Raw genomic sequence first — 21,292 nt, 5'->3', positions numbered from 1 at the left:
GATATCGTATATGTCCCTCTATCTTGACTAAAGAAAATGTTCTAGGACCATAAGTTGTTCAGTGTACAGGCTATATATTTTATAGTCATGCACAATATTTGGAGCCCTGTTGCCCATTGCAGAGAAAACTTGATGTAAGTAATCTGATAGAACTTGAATCTGGTTTCTCTGACCTCTTGAGTAAATATCTTTTATGTGACTTTTTTCTCCTGCCAGTCCCAGAATCAAAAGAAAGCCTGAAAAATAAGATTTCTTATGTAGTATGGCATAACAACATTGAGCAGTTGTTGCTAAGGCTCTAAGTTCTCATTAATTATATACCCATTTCAGAGTTCGTTGGAAAAATGTGTTTTAGTACTTCTTTCTCCTGGGTGATTGAACAAAGCTTCCATTGTTTCTCCAGTAACAGTACAGGCAGACATTAGGATTATTCTGAGTCCCACTGTTTTTTTGCATTTTGTCTCTAGCCATCTCTGAGAAAAGGAAGGAGACCAAGTATAGTGTGGTTCTTGCTTTACTAGTTAACTCTCTGATAATTTTTTTCACAGATACAAAGCAGGAAAACAAACTTAAATTTTATGTTAATCTAGGACAAGAGAAGACTCTGGAAAAGAGTGGTTCCCAGATTGCAGGTTCCATGAACCTTGCATATATTATTACTTAGTCAAGTCTCCCATCAGTGTTGCTGCAGATGATCTTGTTATTTTAATCACTGTCTCACTTGAAAGTGACAATTTTTTAAATGCTCAGTGAATGTTTTAAGTAAAACCTGTACACACAAGTGTTCAGTTATTTTCCCTTGAAGAAGTTAAAAATTTCTGTGTCTTAAATTGTTATTGCCATTAGTTTAAGCAGAAGATAAAATCGTACTTGACCATTACTATATATCTTGCAGCTGTCGGGTTTGCAGCTTGTAAAAGGAACAGCTCAGACACATGCCCTATTTTCTCATTGCTAAAGTAATATGAAAGGGAAACATGAAAGCTATTTTATAATTCCAAAAAAGCCTGAAGATAACTAAATCAGTTTTCTTCAAAAGCTAAATGTCTTCCTGTCAGATTCACTCTGTTCTGTTTTTAAAATCTTCTTGTTCATTTATGGAAACAACATTCTTAAAAGTTGATGAAATATTTGACACTTGTTATACTGATAACTATGCAGTGAAATCTGGATTAGAGGAGAGCAGTTAAAGCAGTACCCATTTGAATGGACAAGACAGGCTTAATTATAAATTTTGATTTAAAAACTGAATTTTTTTTTAAGCTAAATATACGAAGGCTTGATATCTAGTTTTTTCCAGAGGTAGCTGACACTGGTCTGTATTTGTAGGATGCTTTAGCATTACACTTTTAAAAGTATAGTTTTGGATATGAGGGACCTAGAATATCAAGGCTTTTAATTTAGAGAAGATGGAAAACCTTGATTTCATTGTAAGATTGGTAAATTCAGTGAAGGGGCTTTTTTTTTTTTTTTTTTTTAAATCACTGGCATCTGAATGTAGTCTTCCTAGTCTTTGGGCTAATGCTGTCTACTGACATGAAGCCTCTTTTCTTTCTTGGAAAATAAAGGAAAGAATCAAAGCCAACACTCTCTCAACACAATTATTTTTGGAGCTTTCTTCCTGCCTTTCTCTCTTGGAAGAAAACAATTTGACAGTCAATGTAACCAGCCTAAATGCAGACTGCTGTCAAAAAAGCGATCCCGTTCTGGGCCAGGCACCCCGTTCAGGTTCTCTGTGGTGGAGCCTGTTGTGTGGTCAGCAGAAGCATTTCTCCATTTTGACTGGGTTAAGCTGCAGCCAGCTATGCTGCTGTCACTTCAGGAAATGGTAGCTGTGGAGGCTTTAAACCTGTGTGTTGCTTGGAGGTCTTAGCCCTCTGGCATTGGAGTCCTCTTCTGAATTTAGGAAGTTATTTCCATGACATGATACTCACTCTCTAAAATATGTGATGTAAGTTTCAATTAATCAAGCAATAGATGGGCTTGGGCTTAAGCAGACTAGACAACATAGCTAGAGCTTGATTTGGGAGGAAGAATCTGTCCTACACAGTCCCTAGGATATTTAATTTCAACATAGTACTGTTGACAGCTTCCATAGGAAGTGAGATTGAGCATTAAGTGAGCTTGCACAGCTCTGTTCTGGGCTTCCACCTGGTCATTTCAAATGTGGGCTTCCAACCACTAAGAGTACAAAAGACAAGAAGCATACAAGTAAAATAGAATTCCAGAACACCTCTTTTCTGAGAAGTCCCGTCTCACATTCTCTCTTTTGTCCTCGATACTGTAGACAGCAGTTTTCTAGGTGGTCAGTTGGAGGTGATAGTGCAAGTAGGATGGCTTTATGTGAGCTCTGAACCTTATGCCTAAAGAAAGGAGAATTGTTTCGTGTACCAGTGACTTCACTAAGCAGCTTCTGTATGAAAATCTGAGGGATGTTTTTCAGACAATGCTGGAGATAGTTCTCCATTTTCTGGTCATGCAGCAAATCCTGTCTCAGATCTGATGAGGCTTCTTGGCTCAAATGTAAGCTTTCAGACATTCCAGAATTTTCAAGGAGTTGTTCACAGTGGTAGGCAAAATTTGTATTTAGAGACAAAGATTATCAGAAAGAATTGGCTGTGTTCAGATTTACTCATCTTCACTAATGTGAGTATAGTGAAGCTGCCAAAGTCACCAAGAAAGAGTTTTATTAAATTTATATGTGCTGCAGTATCTTTGCTTGTCTTTCTACACATTGCAATGCAATGTATGCTTTTGAACTTTCTTGCAATACTCATCTCCACTACTTCTTCTGAGAATCACCATATGAACATGGGTGCTGTTTGTGAGCTTGGCTGGCCCCTCAGCTGTAATTTTTTCAGGCTTCCCCTGTAGAATTCATAGAAAATTTTAATTTGGTGTTAGCTGTGCTCCAGTGGTACCCAAATCTCTCAGCAAAAACAAAGGGTGCAAAGTAAACTCCTTTAAATAACAACTTATTTCAAAACCCATCCAGAAGTCCATGTTACTCAAGTAGTATAGACTGATTTTGACTTTAGTGGATCTTGGTCTTAGGAGAGCAGTACTTGGTCACTGTGATGTTGAAGTTTCTCAATCACCATTCTAAGAAAACTGTTACATTCTTCCCATCTCTACAGTTTGCACTTCACGTATGTACTCTTAAATGTGATGGAAATCCACAGTGAAACTTCAGTTGCTTTTAGTAGAATCATCATATCACCTAGTAATTTCATTTTGTGTTTGTATTATCAGAACTTACATGCTGGAGGATGATTTTTTTTGCATCCTGTAGATACTAGAACAAGAACTAGAAAAGAAAAATTAAAGCAAGAGTATCTCCATTACTGTAGTTGGTGTATGACCCTGCCATTGTTAGCCTTGCTTGTAGGTGTGTAAAGGAAATGGACTCTTGTAGAACTAAGATTTAAAAAGAAATTGTGCTCCTTTGTATTTTTGAGGTGTTTTTCAGTGAGAATCTCATCTGCAACAGGGGTGGGGGAAGAACAGCTGTAGAGTTGACAGGCAACTTGAGAGGCACTGCCTTAAGGGACAAAGAAATACAAGAGTGAGACAAAAAAGGACTTTGATAGCCCTTATATGTAGAAACTTAAAAGGACTGCTTTCAATTGTGAATTGATGCCTACTCCCCTCCCCAGCTATTTCCTCCTTACAATGTATGCAAAAATATGCCTTTGCAATTCTAGCTGGCATTGAATTAGAAAGCTGTTTCCTAGTTCCCAGCGTGTGTCTCATTCAGTGCATTCAGATAATTGCCTACAATATTGGCATTTTCAATTATGAGTTTTCTTTAGAAAAAAATAAAAAACATGAAGCCCATTTTTACAGTTATTACCTTTTTCAGGCAATAATAAACAGCACCATCACCCCCAACATGACATTTACTAAAACATCTCAGAAGTTTGGCCAGTGGGCAGACAGCAGGGCGAATACAGTCTATGGCTTGGGATTTTCATCTGAACATCACCTTTCAAAAGTAAGTACAACCAGTGGCAACTCTCTGAAGCTACTTAAGTGTATTTTATTCCTGCTCACTATATCTTGACTCAGTACTCACTACTGCAGTTATTTAAACTAATTTACAAAAAATTGTTCTGTATCAATCCTTATAATGTGAAAGCACAGGAGTAAGAATGATCTGCAAATTTTCTTCTAACTGATGAAGAAAAGGAGGGAGATTGAAGCCTATTACAATTTATGATGTTAATACTTTCTAATTACTGATTTGTTAGGTTTTTCTTTTTTAAAAATTGTTCTTCCATAACAGTTTTTCCATGGTAGAATTTAAAGAAGTAAACCATTTGACATTTCTTGTGTATTTAGATCTCTTACAAAAAAACTGTTTGTAGTCTTCAGATACATTTTTTTTTAGGCTACATTCACTTTCACTTTTCTACTACATAGTACATCAAATTACTGTTATTTCAAAGTTTGCAGCCTTAGAGTAAAGCCAGTGGGAAATATATTCAGTGCAAAAGAAAAATGCATTTTCTGCTGGAATACAAAAGTTGAAATGTTTGCTGAAGCAGTATGTGCCATACATGAGTTTCTTTTCTAGTCTACTCCTGCAAGAAGGAACTAGACCTCATTCCAAGGAAAGAAGAAATCCCCATTTCTCAAACTGATGGCATAGGTCCTCTAAGCATCCTTACTACATTACTTGTTTTTGCTACTGCCCTGGTAGATGAGTCCAAGAACATGTACAAGTGTGGTTTTTCTTCAGATGCGGAATTTCAGTGCAGTTTAAGAGCTTATGTTTATATTAAGCTGAAAATTTTCCTAATTGATATAAAGAAAATATTTGGACACCTAAGTGCAATAAGAGAAATACATGTTCAGGAAGGAATAATGATGGCTAGCTGTTTGAAGGAAGAGTAATCATAGCAACCCTTTTGAGACATTATTTGTCACTGTCCAAGGATAACCACGACCTGCCAGAAAACCATTAGAATGAGACCCAGTATAGCTACTTTATTTGGGCAAGCATCAAAGTTGTAAGATTTCTTCCTTTCATAATCACTTGGTTTTCCTTCCCACAAAGCAACACAACCACAGGACTTTCTGAGTGATTCTGGCATTGCATGTGCATTTGCGCACCTATCATTGCTTCAGTGAACTTGGAAACCTCATCAGTTAATTTGGTGTGTATATCCTAGAAGCACTTGCTTACCAACATGGTAATAAATTCTTTTAATATTTCAATGGCTTTAGCGCAAATGCTAATCTAGTTTACTACTCTTTTAGACTAGCTTGTTTTTATTATTCACAGATGATTCTTTGAAGGCAAAGTATCCTGCTGTAGTCATGCACACACTCTTTGCCTGACTTCAAGCTCTAGTTTATCCTTGCCGGTGAAAATATGTTGGTTTTTTTTAATCTTGGTCCTCAACTCTTGCCCTCCATCGCCTTCTTAATTGCAGTTCTTTCACTCCCATTCTTTTCACTGCCATCAAACTGATGTCTAGGACTTTTAAATATTCCTTTGACGTAAAGCTCTATGTTGCTGTTGAAAACTTAATCTGAAAGGTTACAGTAGACATTTTTTCTTAATTTCTTTTTTTCTGAGCGGATTTTTTTTTACTCAGATTGCTCTTTTATGGACAATAAGCAAATTTATTAAGAAAAATACAGAGTCACAGACCTTTTCTGAAGATTATGGTGAATCTGTGAGCCCTTTTCAGCATACTGTTCCTGTCATATTATATCTTAATTATTAAACTGATATTCATGTGGATTACAATTGCCACTTGTTGCTTCTAAAATTCCTAAACATTTAACTTTTTGTGTTATTTAAACAACCTTTTTTGTGCTATTTATTTATTGATGGGGAAAGAAAACTTTACTTTAGATTAGAAGCTGTTCAGCTACTGAAGCTGGTAGGTATGTTTGGTTGGGAATCAGAAGACCTGAATTAGATCTGCCCTGTAACTTTAGAGAAATCATGTCTATATTTTGTCTCTCCCTCAGATTACTTGCCCTCACTTCTGTGCATCATAGCCAGGTTTACCAGAGCACTCTGATACAGCTAGCGCTTTAGGATTGTAACTGTTTTAAGTTCCAGAGAGCAAAATGCAGCCTGCAACCACAAGAAAGGTTGGTCTAGTCTGTGACCAGTTTCCACAGTTTAATGATGCAAATAATCCCAGCAGATAAACTGTTTATTCTCACATTATTGTCTGCATATCTTATAGTATGTTTGGTTTCTGTACTGTTTGTCTCTTTTCCACACACCCCTGTCCTTCTGAACTGATTGCTAGGGTAGAGTGCAGCAATGGCCACCTCTTTTCTGTACAGTTATTCCGAATAGAAATTAGTGGAATGAGACTGTCTGATGGAAAAGTAATGGCACTCTAATCAACTTCACATACAAAAAGTATAGAGGAAAATTAATTAAATATTTCTCTTCACTAGGCCTTTTCTCAATGTTAGACCATAAATTCATCTCAAGACTGCTCCAACAGATGTCAGTGATACTTGAAAGATACCTGTGTTGAAGAATATTCACAGGACCACAATTTGTTAGCAGAGTCCCTCTTGTTGCTGCAGTAGGAGAAACACAATATCCTCTCACTTTCAGGAAAAATTGAGGCTACTTTCTCAGAATATGTCTATGCTTTTGATAGTATCCTGATGTATAAGAAATATTCCTTTTAGGGTACGCTGTCTTAGCTTCTTGAGTTAGCTGACTGATTTATTCCACAAAGCTTAAACAATATGCTAAATGGGAAGTGCCACCATGGATAATGGCAGCAGCCTTATGAAGTCTCCATGCACAATTTTTCTTCTTTTCCTTAAGAATGTGACCTTCCAGAAAACTTCTTTCATACCATGAGACTCATCTTTGTTATTCAGGAATTTTATCAAGAAATAGCTATTATTCATCACCTGACTGTCTCAAAGAATTCTAGAAAATTTGTGAAAATCTCAACCAAATGGGGCTTTTTGGCTCTTTCTTAGAATGCTGTCTATTGATCTATGATTTTTTTTTAAAGATGTTTCTGTGGCTGTCATATTTACTGCTTTGTCTTCAGCCATTTATTCCAAACCTCAGAATCGTATTTGCCATTTAATAATTCTCTGGTCTTAAGAATGATTTAAATAATAGGTTACCCATGAGATTTTGAGGTTTAGGCACAAGTCTTAAAAAAGTGTTATCTGGTTTGGTGACCTGTTTTGTCATCTGTTGCCAATTTCATCATCTGTTCTGAGACTTTTTTTGATGCTTGATTAAACTTTCAGGAAAAATAAGCTTTCAAATAATGTAACAAATGAAATACAGGATACAAGTGGAGAGAAATTAAAGTCCTCAGATACTAGTAACCTACCAGAAAAATGTTTAAATACAATAAGGTTTTTTAGGTCTTGTGAAGTAAGTTCTGATTGAAAATAATTTGTGAGGTTGTGCCGCACAAAAGGTACCCTTTTTACCTTGTATATACATTGAGTGCAAAACAATTTCTTCATACGCTGCTGCCAAAGAGATTTAGAAGTTGCTGGAGAAGCTTCTGGTATTTTTGCAGAATCATTTCACTCTTAAGCTGATCATATTAAGATAATGGTCTGTATAAAAGAAGTAGGACACAAAAACAAAATTGTGGCCACTCTAGCAATTAGTGTAGTGGCAAGATGAGAACTTGAAGCCAATTTTTTTTTCTAGCCAGAGAAACCAGGCCATATTTTTAACAAATTAATTTAATCTTTAAGGTTTAAGAGTGCATATATTTCTAAATTGCTGCTTTAGCTATTTTTTGGAAGAGGTGCATGTAGCGTAGAATTAAAACCTCATATGGCAGTTCCATGCTCAATTTCATGATTTAGTATTCAGTATAGGCTGTTCTAGTTCAGTGAATTTGTTCTTTAACTTGATTGATGTCAGTGAATGTTCTAGAGATAAACACAGTATTTCCACTGTTTCTTTTCTAATTAGCTATTGAAATTATAAATGCAGTTAACATTTGGGAAGAAGTCAGTATTGTTTCAGTCGTGAAAGAACAAAGTACACTGAAAGCTTTCCTAGGTCATGGTGGCCACATTAGGCTTCAGAAGGAGATTATTTGTTGAGGAGGGTAAAACCTGAATCTGAAAGCAGCTATGCAAGGCAGTTTGTCCCTATTATTAGCCATCTCGGAGGTGAGTTTCTTAAAACTACCAGCAACAGATCATACTTCATTGCATTGTCATTTTCCTGACATATAAAGAGTGTGTATTAAGATATGTATTAAGTGCCTGAAAGGTATGTCACTGTGTAACTCATTTAAATGAGTATCTAATAAGGAGAAAAATTTTTTAAATTACTGACAGAATTTGACATTGTGAAATGCAAAGTACAGCATTCTGTTCTGCATGCAATGTATTATTTCACGCCTACTCTTTCTCTCTTTTCTTTTTTTTGTTCTTTAAACATATGTATTTTCAGTTTGCTGAAAAATTTCAGGAGTTCAAAGAAGCTGCACGAATAGCAAAGGAAAAATCCCATGAAAAGATGGAGCTAACAAGTACACCCTCTCAAGTGAGTCTTACTGCCTGATTCAAGCATTATACTTCTTGTCTCTGCTACTTACTGTTATTGTTCCTTACGTAAATATGTATTAAAAATTAAGGGCAATTTCTCAGTTATTGTGAATCCTCTCATTTGTCAGCAAGAGTGTCAAGAAGTCTTAAAAATACATTTAACATATACTGCAAGCAAGTCCAAGGGACTTGTTCTAAAATAAAATGGTGTGGTTTTTAAATTCCTTTTCCTTTATTTCAGCTTTCCCAAGAAAATGAGTAAACATGTTTATGTAAATGAACTATACCAAATACTTTTTGTACTATTTCCTCTTGTATCCACAAAACTTCTGGTGGTGCACAGTAAATAACTTTTATAGAACAATCATTGCATCAAAAATAAAGGTTGAAACAGCAAACCATTTTTACTTATTTCCTACTGTGTAGTTTTCTCTTGTGAGATGCATTGAAGGAAGATGATAGATGGCTGGTTCTGGAGTTTTATTACAGTAGCTGTGTCATACAGTTAGAGTTTATAAAAGGTATCTCAAAACATGAACTGAGTTAATCTAGGCACAGAGAGTCAGTTACTATATTCAAATTCACCCTAGTTATTTCTAAAATTAATTATGAATACTTAGAATTTGCTTTGAAGAAAGAAACTTCTTGAGTCTTTTATGCCCCATCTTTCCTGTATTCCTGCTGCCCAAGTTTTGACTCAGTTAGCTATTTGCTTTGTTTTGAGCAGTTGTGAAGACAAATGCAATTCCTTCTTTTGGAGAATGCAACAGCTTTACAACTACAGCAGGGATTCCTGAGTTGAGTAGACTGAACCTTTTTTCTGGGGAGTCTTTTCATTGAATCAGTGTATCTTCAGTGCTTTTTATTGTAATAGTCTCTGCTCTTTGATGGAGTTAGGATGGCAGGCAGTTTGCAGTGTGCTGCACAAATAGTTTTATTGCTACCAGAAAGCTACATCTGGTGTCCTACCAAGAGAAGTCCGTGGAAATCAGAACATACAAAACATCAGTACTATGAGCAAGCATCATGTTGTTTTCCCTGTAAGCATTTTGCCCAGATGCTAAGCTGGCTTTTGCTGTTAATAGGAAACCGCTTACTCCACTGAAATGTAAAAAAATAAGGCAGGGATTTCTATAAGTTTACTTTACTCTCCCTACATTTTTGATAAATTCCACAGAGACAATGGAAGTAAGTACTTCAATATTATATACTTATCAATAATACACACTTGACTTTAGAAACAGTGAAGTGCTTCACCCAAGCCTCTAGTTACTTGATGTTATAGGCAAAAAAAATATTATGCTTCTCTTTTGACACGTTGATTAATATTTTGGTCTTAGAAGTTAAATCTGACACTGTCACGTGGAGTGACTTATTAGATGGTTTGGACGTAAACTTGAGCTATTTACTCAGGGATAAGATGCTTTTGTCTTGCAGCTCATCAGGGTTAAAGCTTTCTCTTAAACTGTGTGAGCAGCTATTAATGATGTTCATTTTCCTGTACAGAGTTCTTTTTACAGTTGGAACCTAATATTTTATGCTGTAGGCAGTTACAGAAGTGTTACTCTGAGTGATTCTATAATGCCTATTGTGGGCTGCAATTTCATTATGGCACACTTAAGAATAATTTCCTATTCAGGCCTTACTTTTCTTCTCTTGGCTTTTCACTGTGTTGATAAGCTAGTGTATTATTCTGAGTTGTACAGTGAGTGCAAGTGCTGACACATGAACATAGTAGTTTTCACATGCTAGTTCCCTAGAGAGAAGGGAATCAAATCAAGAACTTCAGAGTTTAGAACAGATAAGAAGCTGTGGTACTGGGCTCATTCAGTTGGATTTATGACTGGGAAGAGGATGGGTGCTTGGTGCTAGGGGGGGAAGTTGGGACCGTAGAGACGCTTGAAAAGAGCACCTGCTCTCATTTTCATCATCTGCTAAAAGATGGCTGCATGGCAAACAATTCAATTGTTGCCTTTCTGAATCATCTTATAGCTCTTCTTCCCCTTTTGCATAGTGATCCATTGGAGAGGGGGAGAGTGAAAGAGGAAGAAGATATTTTTAATGGTCAGTTAACACCTTGCAGGACCCTGGCTTTTTCAGTGGAGCTTTGGCAGTGTTGGCAGGACGGACATTGGGAAGTTTATGAGCTCTGTAATGATGACGCAGTTGTCTATAAGGATCAATCCCTCTGCACCCTTGGACATGCAGATATCATTCCATGTTAAATTAGTAATAAGTAGGAAAATACTTATCAAAACTGGAAAATATAAACATCAAACTTAAATAGAATGTTTTATTTCTCTTGGTACAACTTTAAAAAATGTCCTTATTATTTCAGTTACTTCAAGTAATGGATATGGTATATTTTCCACCCTCTCTACTACAGAATTCTAAGAGGAAAAATACACTTTTCTTCCTCAGTATGCCCTTACAGATTGAATTTTTATGAAATATCTCTACAACTAGTGTAACAAATCACTGCACAAGACATTTGCTGTTCACTATTGTTTGATGCAAGCCTGAAAATACCTCTGCTACGTGTTAGTTTCAATCTGAATGCTGTGCAAAAACTTGGGAAACTGCAGAGAAATAGAAATCAAGAGATAACAGCAAGAATATCTCAGAAATTTGGTATGTATTTGTAGTTCAAATATTTAGCAGACTCTAGCCATGTTAAAACTTCAGAGCAATTTTGCCTGAAGTCCGCTGAAATTAGGTTCATTCTGTCAGGTGTTATGTGCTTTAGCCAAGTGCTCCTATAAAGGGCCTGAATGGCCAGGAAATAGAAGTTCCATGGAGTTTTTTGATATTTTGTTTCATTTGATGAAATATGTTCTTCGGATTTTTTTTTTTTTTAGTGTGTGGGAAATACACGATAGAAAGAAAACCATACGTAGCCTAATTTGCAATTACTTTATAGCAGGAGTGCCTTGTCCCCTAAGCAATGCTGCTGCTAATTTTAAACTATTCATTCTCCCTGTTTCTTTAATACTCCCTGTTCTCCGCCTGCTTACCAGCAGGCTTTACTTTAATTTTCCAGAATATCAGATAATAGATAAAATCACCATTTCCCTTAACTATAAAGAGAACTTTACTTGTTCAGAAAAAGACAGTGGCCTGGACCACCAAATTAGAAGAGAGATGCTGCTTTTTTTATATGTAAGTCCCGTTGAGTACCCTGGGCTTTCTTGAGATGAAGAGTAGCATATTGTTTCTGTGTCAGAGAACCTGTACTTTAAAGCCATCTGTATGAAGACAGATTCATATAATAGTACACAATTTATCTATATCTGGTATGTCTGGAGGCTTTGGTCGAGAAAGACATTGTCTATTTCAGGACTTCAGAGACCACCTATGCACATAGCTATACCATCTGGTATCCATTTCATTGAGCCTTAGGTTATAAAAACTTCCAGTCCTCTTACTATGTTACCTAAAACTGAAATACTGGGTCCCCTGCTTTGCCACCTCCTATTTCCCAGATCCATCTTGTAATATGGGAAATCATTTTGCTTTTGTTGTAGAACTCATGGATCTCACAGTGGCAAAACACCTGTTTCTCAGTTACTAGCTTCCCCATGCACTTACACTTACATCTGGAGTTCACTGGGCTGCATGAAGCAATAGCCTGACAATTGTGTCTACCTACCTGCCCCCTTTCTTTTATTTTAAAGTAACCTTAATTAGGTTTAAGTGCAGAACCAAACAGAGCAGTTTGTACAGTTTGTGCAGTTTGCAGTTGCTCCCCATCAGTCTTGAGAGGTTTCACCCCAATCAGTTGGCATCTGATCCTCAGTTCTTTTCTTCTAAGGATAACTGTGCTCTGATAGGTTTTTTTTGACCCTGGTCATTTCAGATTAAGACATTTGTTGGTTTCTGAAATTGTGGGGTGAGTAAAACTTTTTATATAGTCTTGTCTGTGATTCTGAGGCTTTCCTATGCAAACTATTAGGAATAACTATTGCCTGAAAAATTTTACAATCACATGATTGTTAGTGAAAGAAATGGTAGGTTTTGGCAAAATTATCCTGGTTTATAATTTCTTGTGTTTTTCTCTGTAGAAGTACAAAATTCCCTTAGAGCTTGTGAAAAAGGTCTGGGATGTTATATGAATTTTTGCAGCAAATACTGCAACAAACGTTTCATATGTGTTTGGGGGGCAGTAGCCAGTAGACTTATACCACTGCCAGACAGTGCAGAGAAGCACTATGAAGCTGTGCCGAGAAGGTGTATGGAATCCTTACTGAGACAACAGTATAATACTCAATATCTAAACATGCTGGATTTGTTAGTTTTTGTTTCGTTTTGTTGGGGGTTTATTTTTGTTAATTCTTTTAGAACCACTAACTTCTATTTTTTTTTTCTGTTCCGTGTTGTTATCACTAAAAGGTGGTTTGATCTGTTCTGTAATGTCTACTTGTTTTACTTTAAGGGCTCTTCTGTAAGTGCATGTGGGGTTTTTCTTAAGATGTTGAAATATAAGATGTCTTTTGATGAATACCCCACTATTATATTTAATTTAAATATAAATATCACAATGTCATGCCCAGTTTTGTAAAATCTGGAGTGGTTATGTGAAGTTATAATGGCATGCAATAAAAGCATAATTACAGATGCACATCTCACAAAATGTTTCTAAAATACTTTTACTCCTCTAATTAATATAAAATGGGAACATATTATTTGTAAACATTTGTGAAAAATCCTTTCAGTGTAAGTGGATTTTTCTATTATATTTGGTACTTTGTTCGTAGTCAGCTCCATTAGAGTTGTCTGCAAATAAATTACTTATCAGGCAGGGGTAGTTGTGGATGTGTGAAAGCACTGATTAACCTTTTTGTGGAGGAGAAACACATTAAAAACTGATGTTTCTTTTGTTCATGAATTTGCAGGCCATGAACCTTTAGCTATTACATAGAGTGGGATGTTTTTCTGCCTTAATTTTTGTTACTTGAATTTTATTCATATTAGAAGTCTATGGAAGTACTTTAATTTTAAAAAAAGCCTAGATGGAAATTGTAATATTTTTCCTTATTTTGAAATAAGTTTTTTGCACTCACATTTAAAACTTTTTAATAAGTAGACTCTGATTTTATGTATTTAGTACTAGTGTTGCAGGAATTTTATCTTAAAGATACAAGCTATACAGATATTTTAGACGTAGTATGTAAATTTTTATAATACATAATGTAGTTTGAGAAGAAGAAAAAATAGAAGAAAACATTTAGATCCAGAAAGTCTTTAATTCATTGTCAATGGAAACTGTCTATCCTATTGGATGATGATAATAGTAACAATAATAATAGCAGTAGAAGACAAAAAACATGCCATTTGTATAGAAGAATTTTTTTGCCTCTTTATATTATCAGCTCTCTTCTTTTTCATACTTAAATGTACACATGAACGTACATGGTGGTGTGATGAAAGGTAATGAAAACCACAGCAGTGCTTTCTGCTGGGAGAACCATTAAGTTCTTCAGGTGTTCAGTTGCATAGCCATAGCTTTGTGTACACCTGGCTGTAGCTGGAGTATTCTCCTTCACAGATAATAGCATGACCAGCAAGAGTTAGGCCAGGCTAACATGCCTATGAAAATTTTTCCCTGTACTTTGCTGAACAAGTGTTCTTTACAGATGGCTCATAGGTGAAAATGGGAACACACTTCAAATGACCCTCCCACTGTTCACTTTGGTTAATAAACAGCACAAAAAACTAAATTTTGAAACAAATACCAGAATTGTTTGTTTCACTGCATTAGAATGTAAAGTATGAGACAGGAATTCCAAGCATCAAGAGTCACCCACTGTGTATCAGAATGAGGGTGAAATGTAATTCCAGGTAAGAGAGAGGTCTGTTAAAAGTGGAAGGTTGGATCTTGCAAAGAGTTCATATGCCACTTGTGTTTTGTGTAAGATAATGTGAATCTTTCGGTAATATACTTCTGTATTAAATACACCTGATGAAATGGGACCGTGAGAGATGCTGGAAATCTGAACACCATATTAATACAAACTAAAATATGTGTATTGTTTAAGAATGAATGTTAGTGCTTTTATGTACATAACCTTTCTGGACAGGTCAGTTTGTAATTTCAATATGTTGTTTTTTTCACTTAAGGAATCAGCTGGAGGGGATATTCAGTCTCCTTTAACTCCAGAGAGCATTAATGGGACAGATGACGAGCGAGCGATGCCAGAAGTGACGCAGAACTCAGAACCAAGGGCTGAACCAACACAGAACGCATTGCCATTTACCCATAGGTACAGATTCCATTCCCACATCCTGATTAAGTGATACCTATCTTCTTCCTTGTTAAAGGGACCTTCTCCCATGTTGTTTGGAGAAACAAAGCAAACCCACCTCTCACCCCAAAAATGGACTCACTTTTGGATTTGTAATTTTTTTTCTAATTTAAAAAAAAAAAGGAGAAAATCTCTTGGAATAAAATTTGGGGGAACATTATAGTTTAATCAGCCCTTGAACACTGGTTAGTGTAGGTGTCCCTTTAACAGGAATCAATATTTCAATGTCTGAATTCTTAGTAAAATTACCTGTTTCATAGATTATTCCAATTAAATTATTTTTGTACACATTCTTTAAATGGCTGATGGGCCTCGATGTCAACCTTTCAGTGACAAGTTCTTGGAAGAAAAGGGACTCTTACAGCATTTTTGGATTATGAAGTTTAAAGCAGGCTTAAATTGTGCAGTTCTCTGACAGTTGTAAAATTTTTCAACTCTTTTTCAAAGTATGAGAGAAGTGTAGCTCTACTTCAGACTGAATTCTTGTTTTTTGCACTAGGAATGCTGTGCTCAGTTCTTTGACAAAGGTAGGACATTTTATTTAATTATACAAGTGACGAGTTACAATGGATATATCTTGCCTATTAGATGTAATTGTAAAGGAGCTGCTCTCAATAAAACCCGTAATTTATTGGGACCATGGAGAGTAAGTGAAACATTTAATAAACTTAGAACACATCTGGAAATACTAGATTTATTTTTTAAGCATTGTGTAATTCAGCCTAAGTAGAGTTTAAGAGCTCTTCATCAAAGTTTGGGGAATATTAATACTTCAGATAAGTTATGCAATTCAAAATGAGCACAAGTGAAATCAAAATTGTGCAGAACATCTCAGTTTTGTATGAGAATAATACTGTTAAGCATCTGGAAAAAAAAAAAAAACTTGCATTTTTCAAATGAGAAAAACCCTCTTACACTATTTTTTTTTAACAGAATGATTCTGTTTATTTTTATACTGTCACCAGTGCATGTATTATGTGTTTCAGAAGAAACGGTGCATTGTGAGAATGTTATGTGCATGGTGAAGGAGTATTACAAATGTTGCAGATCTATCAGTGCTCTGTAACAAGTTTGTTTAAATTGTTTGAGTATCAAAATTTTCTGTCAATATTTTTGTGAAAAGGAGTTGTGATAAAGCCCGCACATGAATAGTGTGGTTTGTTCTTTTAAAAAATTTATAGTTTGAAGATGTCCCCTCTGGTTCTGCATATGTAAATATGTTTTCTGGTATGCCAATGTAGTAACTAAGTTTGGTCTCCATTGAGCATTACTGAAGACACTTTTGAAATCCTGTTGTCATTTTTAATGATATAGAGTAGAGTTTACAAAACTTTTACATGCATTGCATTTTTCTATCTACTTAATGTAAGCAGTGTGAGTGCCTAGTTTTAGGTTTTTGTCCTGTTAGATATCAGTAGCTAGAATTAATCTTCCAATAATAACTCTGCATTTTGAGATTTACTTCTTGTTCATTCTCAAAAGACCAGTGTTTTATCTTGCTGATGGTAGCTTCAAGTTTGTTAATGAACTATTACTGAAGAAAACCCAAGTTTATATACCTCTTTGAAATAAATTAAATTTTTGGAATAGGTAAGAATTTTGTTATAAATAAATAACTTTTATTTATTTATTATAAATAAATAAATATGCATGAAACACATGCACAAAGGAGATGGAAAGTGAAGCCTCCAGGATTGTCTTAATCCTGGTTAAATGGGGATGTTTTTGTAGAGAGTTTTCATAATAATAACTTTGCAAATAGGTAGACACACCTAGCTGCTTGTGCTGTCTAAAAGGGGGCTCTCCACAGGCAGTCTGCTTGCCCTAACTTACAAGAAAAAAAAAAATTAAAGCCTTGCATCCCAATTATTGGAGACTCCCTGGGTTTCTCATGTGTCAGGAGTACAGGAAAGAACTGTGCTTTCCCTTGTTGCCTGACTTTCTGATGATGTGGTGTGTGTGTGGCACTCTGTGTGTGATGGAGAAGAGTTGCTGAACTGAGCCCTTTCTTTGTGCATCCTGGTAACTTCTGCTGATCTTGGGCCTTTTCCTTCTGCATTCTACATTTCAGTAAAGGTAAAGTTTAGTCAGCACTTCTGGGTGAGGAAGGTAATGCTGCAAGGGCATTTGAGTGTTGTCTTGTTTGTGGTGTTTCTTTTCACTGATTTGGCTTTAGTCCAGAAACTGCTGATCAATCTCTAGGTGTTTTTCACAAGGAAAGGCATTGTGGATTTCCCTGCAGTGAGTTTAGCTGTAGGGCATGTGAGAGTCACCCAGGCTGGTTTATACTGCTCTGAAATAACACTACCATAACAAGTTCATTTATTCAATAAATGGGAAAGCTCCATTATGCTCTGGCATTAACACTAGATACTTATTGTGTGAAGAATGAAAAGGTGTGGTCCTCAGTGTGTGTTGGAGCACATGGAAGCAGGTGTGGGGCAGCACAGAAGGAGCCCGTGCAGTCATGGGGCAGGTGCTGTAGCTTTGTGGGGAGCAAGATGAGGTGAGCAGCTATGTGTGGTGGCGGTGGCTGGCCAGGTGAGAGAATGGCTGCCAAGAAGGTTGTCAAGCACAGCAGAGCCAGGTGTGTCTGTGGCAGAGGAGGGGAGGAGTGAAGGTTTGAAGGGGGCCACTGTCAAAACAGTGATTCAAGTAAGGGGTTTCATGTCCTTATATGTATTTGAAGTCTGACAGGAATGGAAAAGGTCAGCAATTACAGGTGTGAAAGTCATGCTTTAGTTTATATCCTACTGTTTGTAATTTTCAATCTGCACACCTGAAAAATTTTCAGTTGAATTTTTTGTAACATGTCCTTTCTGGCCAGATATGTTTTCTCCTGCCCTTTAGGTTTTAGGATAAGTAGCTGAGATCTTTTATTTCGGCTGCAAAAGCGTAGACTACTTTTGTATTCATAGTTATTTTCTGACCCCAAAAATCAGCAGTACTCGAGTCATCAGAGTTTTACTAGAACTCAAATGTCTTATTATTTCAGTAAATAGTTGTAAGAATTAAAATTGACATTCTCCAGAATATGTCTAAAATTCCATTAGTGCCCCTTGTGCATTACAGTGCTGAAGTCTAGTTGCTTCAATTTAATTCTCATCTGGAAAGCCCTAATGCTCTTCACAAGCAGTGTAATTCAGATCAACTGCTTGAGAGATAAGAGATAAGTGTACTAAACAGTTACAAGTCTTGCACCAAAGATAAACTCTTTTAATTAAATATCTTGCCTTTTTTAAGCTATGTATGATGGTTAATGTTGAACAATGAAGTAATATTACTGTGAATTCCCACATTCTATAATATTCTACAGACTGAGCACTGCTGTAATGGGTAAATGTTGCCAGAACAAATGAAGTAAAATGTAGCCTAAGGAATGGCATTAGAATTTTTAAAAATCTTGTCCATGACCTTGATCAGTCCTTTTCTGAACAATAGCTGGTCCAAGAAGACTTTTTTTCTAGCAGAAGCTAGGTAATCAAATCTCACATTTAAATTAAGACTAAAAAATGTGCATATTTTCGTTCTGTGCACATATTTATATTCTTAAATATTCTTATATCTTCCTCAGATAAATTTCCTGCTTAAAAATATTTTCCACATTCTTCAAGTTGTGATTTTTTGGTCTTTTTTTCCAACTGAAATCTGTTGATTACAAAGTGGGGTTTGGAGAGAAAAAAAATTGCTAAAAACTTTTGACCACTACAGATCTGACTGACTTTTAACTCACAACAATTGTCTTCTATGCACCATGAGGATTAAAACTTTTATTAAAACTATTCAGTTTTAATATCTGAATTTTATTTTAAGGCTGAATAGTGTATTTGGTGAACTTTGCAAGTGCTGCTCTTTGATAACTGTTGAATTTGCTCTTTCACTCTTGAAGAGAATACATTTGCTTATAACAAGCTTTATTCCATTTTTGACACCTTAAGAAGCTGATAAAACACATTTTCAGAAAGGAAATATAAGAGGATTCTTCTGGGACAAACTTCGAAAGTTTTCAATTTCCTGTCAACCATGACTTGTACCTGTTACCTCATTTTATTTTGTAATACGTAAACTTGGAATTTCTATTGCATAATGTTTTGATCAGATAATAGATAATGTGTGTGTTTGTTGCTTGTTTGTTAAGACTCATATTTTTGTATTCAAGTTTTTAATGGGGAATTTTGACTCACTGCCTTAGTGAAAATGGACTTAATTTGAATGATGCTTATATCTTAGAAATGTTATTGTCTAGATAGGTTGCCATTTAATAATGCTGCATGTAAATCCAATGCTGTACAACAAAGAAAAACCAAAAACTTTTGCTGCTAGGTCATGCTCTTTCTCTGAGTTTTCATTAAAAGTTGTATATAGAAATCTCTTCAGTAGATTTTTTCACTGTGTGTATTGAAACTATTCACTTCTACAAGCTTAAATATTGTAGTTGTGTTATAGTACAGGTACTTTGTGAGTCAGACAGAACTGTCAACTTGGCTTTAAGGAAAATCTTTGAGTTAATAATTATTGGGATATTTTTTAATTTGAATTTAAACTCAAATCCTAGTATTTAGATGTTTATTATAGAGTTATGCTTCCTTATCAGGTAGTCTGGGGACACATATTGCTTTTTAAAAATACTTGGGTTTGAATGTTATTTAACCTGATCAGAGGATTATTTATTGTTGTGAGAATGCTTAAAAGCTCTCTCATCAAAGCTCCTGCTCAAAGAACAGCTGTGAGATGAGATCAAGCTGCTCTAAAATTTATCCACTTGGGTTTTGAAAGGTTTCTGGAATGGAAAAGGTAAATCAGGCATTTTTGAAAGGTTTCTGTATAACATAAAAGGCAGCAACTTCTTCACATTGCACAGTACTATAGTGAACTGTGACATTTTAGGGCACACTAGAGGAATTCTGCAAAATTCAATTGCTCTGTTGAACAAGATTATTTCTTGTGTCACATTCAGAGAAGAAACTCAGGCCTGATATCTTCCAGCTCTCAGTGTAAGCAAATAACTGGTTAATAGAGAAACTTAGACCTGGATATGACTTGCCCTCAACCAACATTTTCTGTTGTTATGAAGGCCAGCTGTACTGTTCTTCCAGCCTCTTGTCCTTTACTGGCATGAGCCTGGTGCTCTCCCCAACTTTCCTGACCCAGTTCCTGCTCCTTCCCAAGCTCCTGCACTTCTGCCCAAGCTGCTAGAATCTAACTCATGTAGGGTCTCCTTCAAAATAGAGGTTCCTGCTAGGACATTAGTAGTTTGAAAGGAAGGTCTCACATTGTGTTTGTTTAATTATTTTTTTTATGTCTGACTTCCCTGATTTTGTCAATTTCTGATGAGTCTTTAGATATCTGTGAAATACCTAGTAAACCATTTTAATAAGATATCTCTAGTAATGGAGGAGAGGTACAGAGGAAGAATGTCCATGTTGTATGTGTTGCTTAACTCTTCAAAATTAAGAAACTCTGGAACTAATAGAGCTAATTTTAATAGCTGGGAAAATGGATGAAAGCAAAAAACTAAAAATAATCTAATGCTTAAGAGAGTAATTTCACAGTCTCCCTTCTGCACATAGGCATGTTCTTATTTAGGGTATGTGAATTGCTTACTTCCTGAGTTTATTTAGTAAGGACTCTGAGAGAATGATGTAAATTGTATGAGCTGGGTGTCTGAAATTAGATTATATAAATACCATTCTCAGGGACAGCAAAGCGCTCTTGAAACATACCTGTCAAGTACATTCTTAGAGGAGGAATATAATCCTTATGCAATTTATATTTTAAAAAAACCAAGACAACAAAACAAACCATACTACTTTTGCTATGTGATTTTCCTCCCTTTAATAATGTACATAAGAAAAAAAAACAAACCAAAAACCAACCAAAACCCAGTTAAAAGAAAATGAATGAACTTGCTTAAGGAATGAAATTCTGTTTTTGAAGTAAATGTGCTGAGTTCAACCTATTCAAAGTATGGATGGCATTGAAGATTGTTAGTACTTCAGCAATTATAAACATTGTTTTTGTGAATTGGGATGTGTGATGCTTAACCCTAAATCTGATTTGGTAGGGTGAGTGGCTCAGGTTGGATTTTTGTGTTGCACCCATTATTTAACAGTCATACTTCTGTTAATATTCTCACAAATACAATTTTTGAACTGGATTAATTCATTTTAGGATTCCACTCTTAAGCATGAAATCCCTTGGTTTTGTAATTTTTAGGCAGTAGTGGAGGAGCTACTTCTTTATTCTAGATTTTCCAAGTAACTTACTTGAATAGCAAGTAAGCTTTTCTATTGTGCATTTTGATACCAGAGTGAATACTTGTTTAAATTTGTAAGCAGTGTCTTTAAGGTTTGTACATGGTATAATTTGTACATATATTATTTAAAATTGGATGGATTTTGAGTTGTAAGCTTAAGCATGCCATCATCTTTTCAAAAAACATTATTAAAACTGTAGTTTTA

General features: G+C 35.6%; 1 protein-coding gene across 1 annotated transcript in view; it reads left to right on the top strand.

Annotated features, from left to right (window-relative positions):
- HOMER1 (homer scaffold protein 1) overlaps positions 1-21,292 on the top strand; it is an 87,886-nt gene that overhangs the window by 25,905 nt on the left and 40,689 nt on the right. Inside the window, exons 3-5 of the mRNA XM_059836668.1 lie at positions 3,863-3,994; positions 8,435-8,527; positions 14,647-14,789. Of these exons, the coding sequence (XP_059692651.1) occupies positions 3,863-3,994; positions 8,435-8,527; positions 14,647-14,789 (368 nt within the window). The remainder of the gene's footprint in view (positions 1-3,862; positions 3,995-8,434; positions 8,528-14,646; positions 14,790-21,292) is intronic.

This window comes from Haemorhous mexicanus, chromosome Z (genome assembly GCF_027477595.1).
Source record: "Haemorhous mexicanus isolate bHaeMex1 chromosome Z, bHaeMex1.pri, whole genome shotgun sequence".
Lineage (NCBI taxonomy): Eukaryota > Metazoa > Chordata > Aves > Passeriformes > Fringillidae > Haemorhous > Haemorhous mexicanus.
The sequence above is the reverse complement of the archived record's forward strand: the minus strand, read 5'-3'. Positions and strand labels throughout refer to the sequence as shown.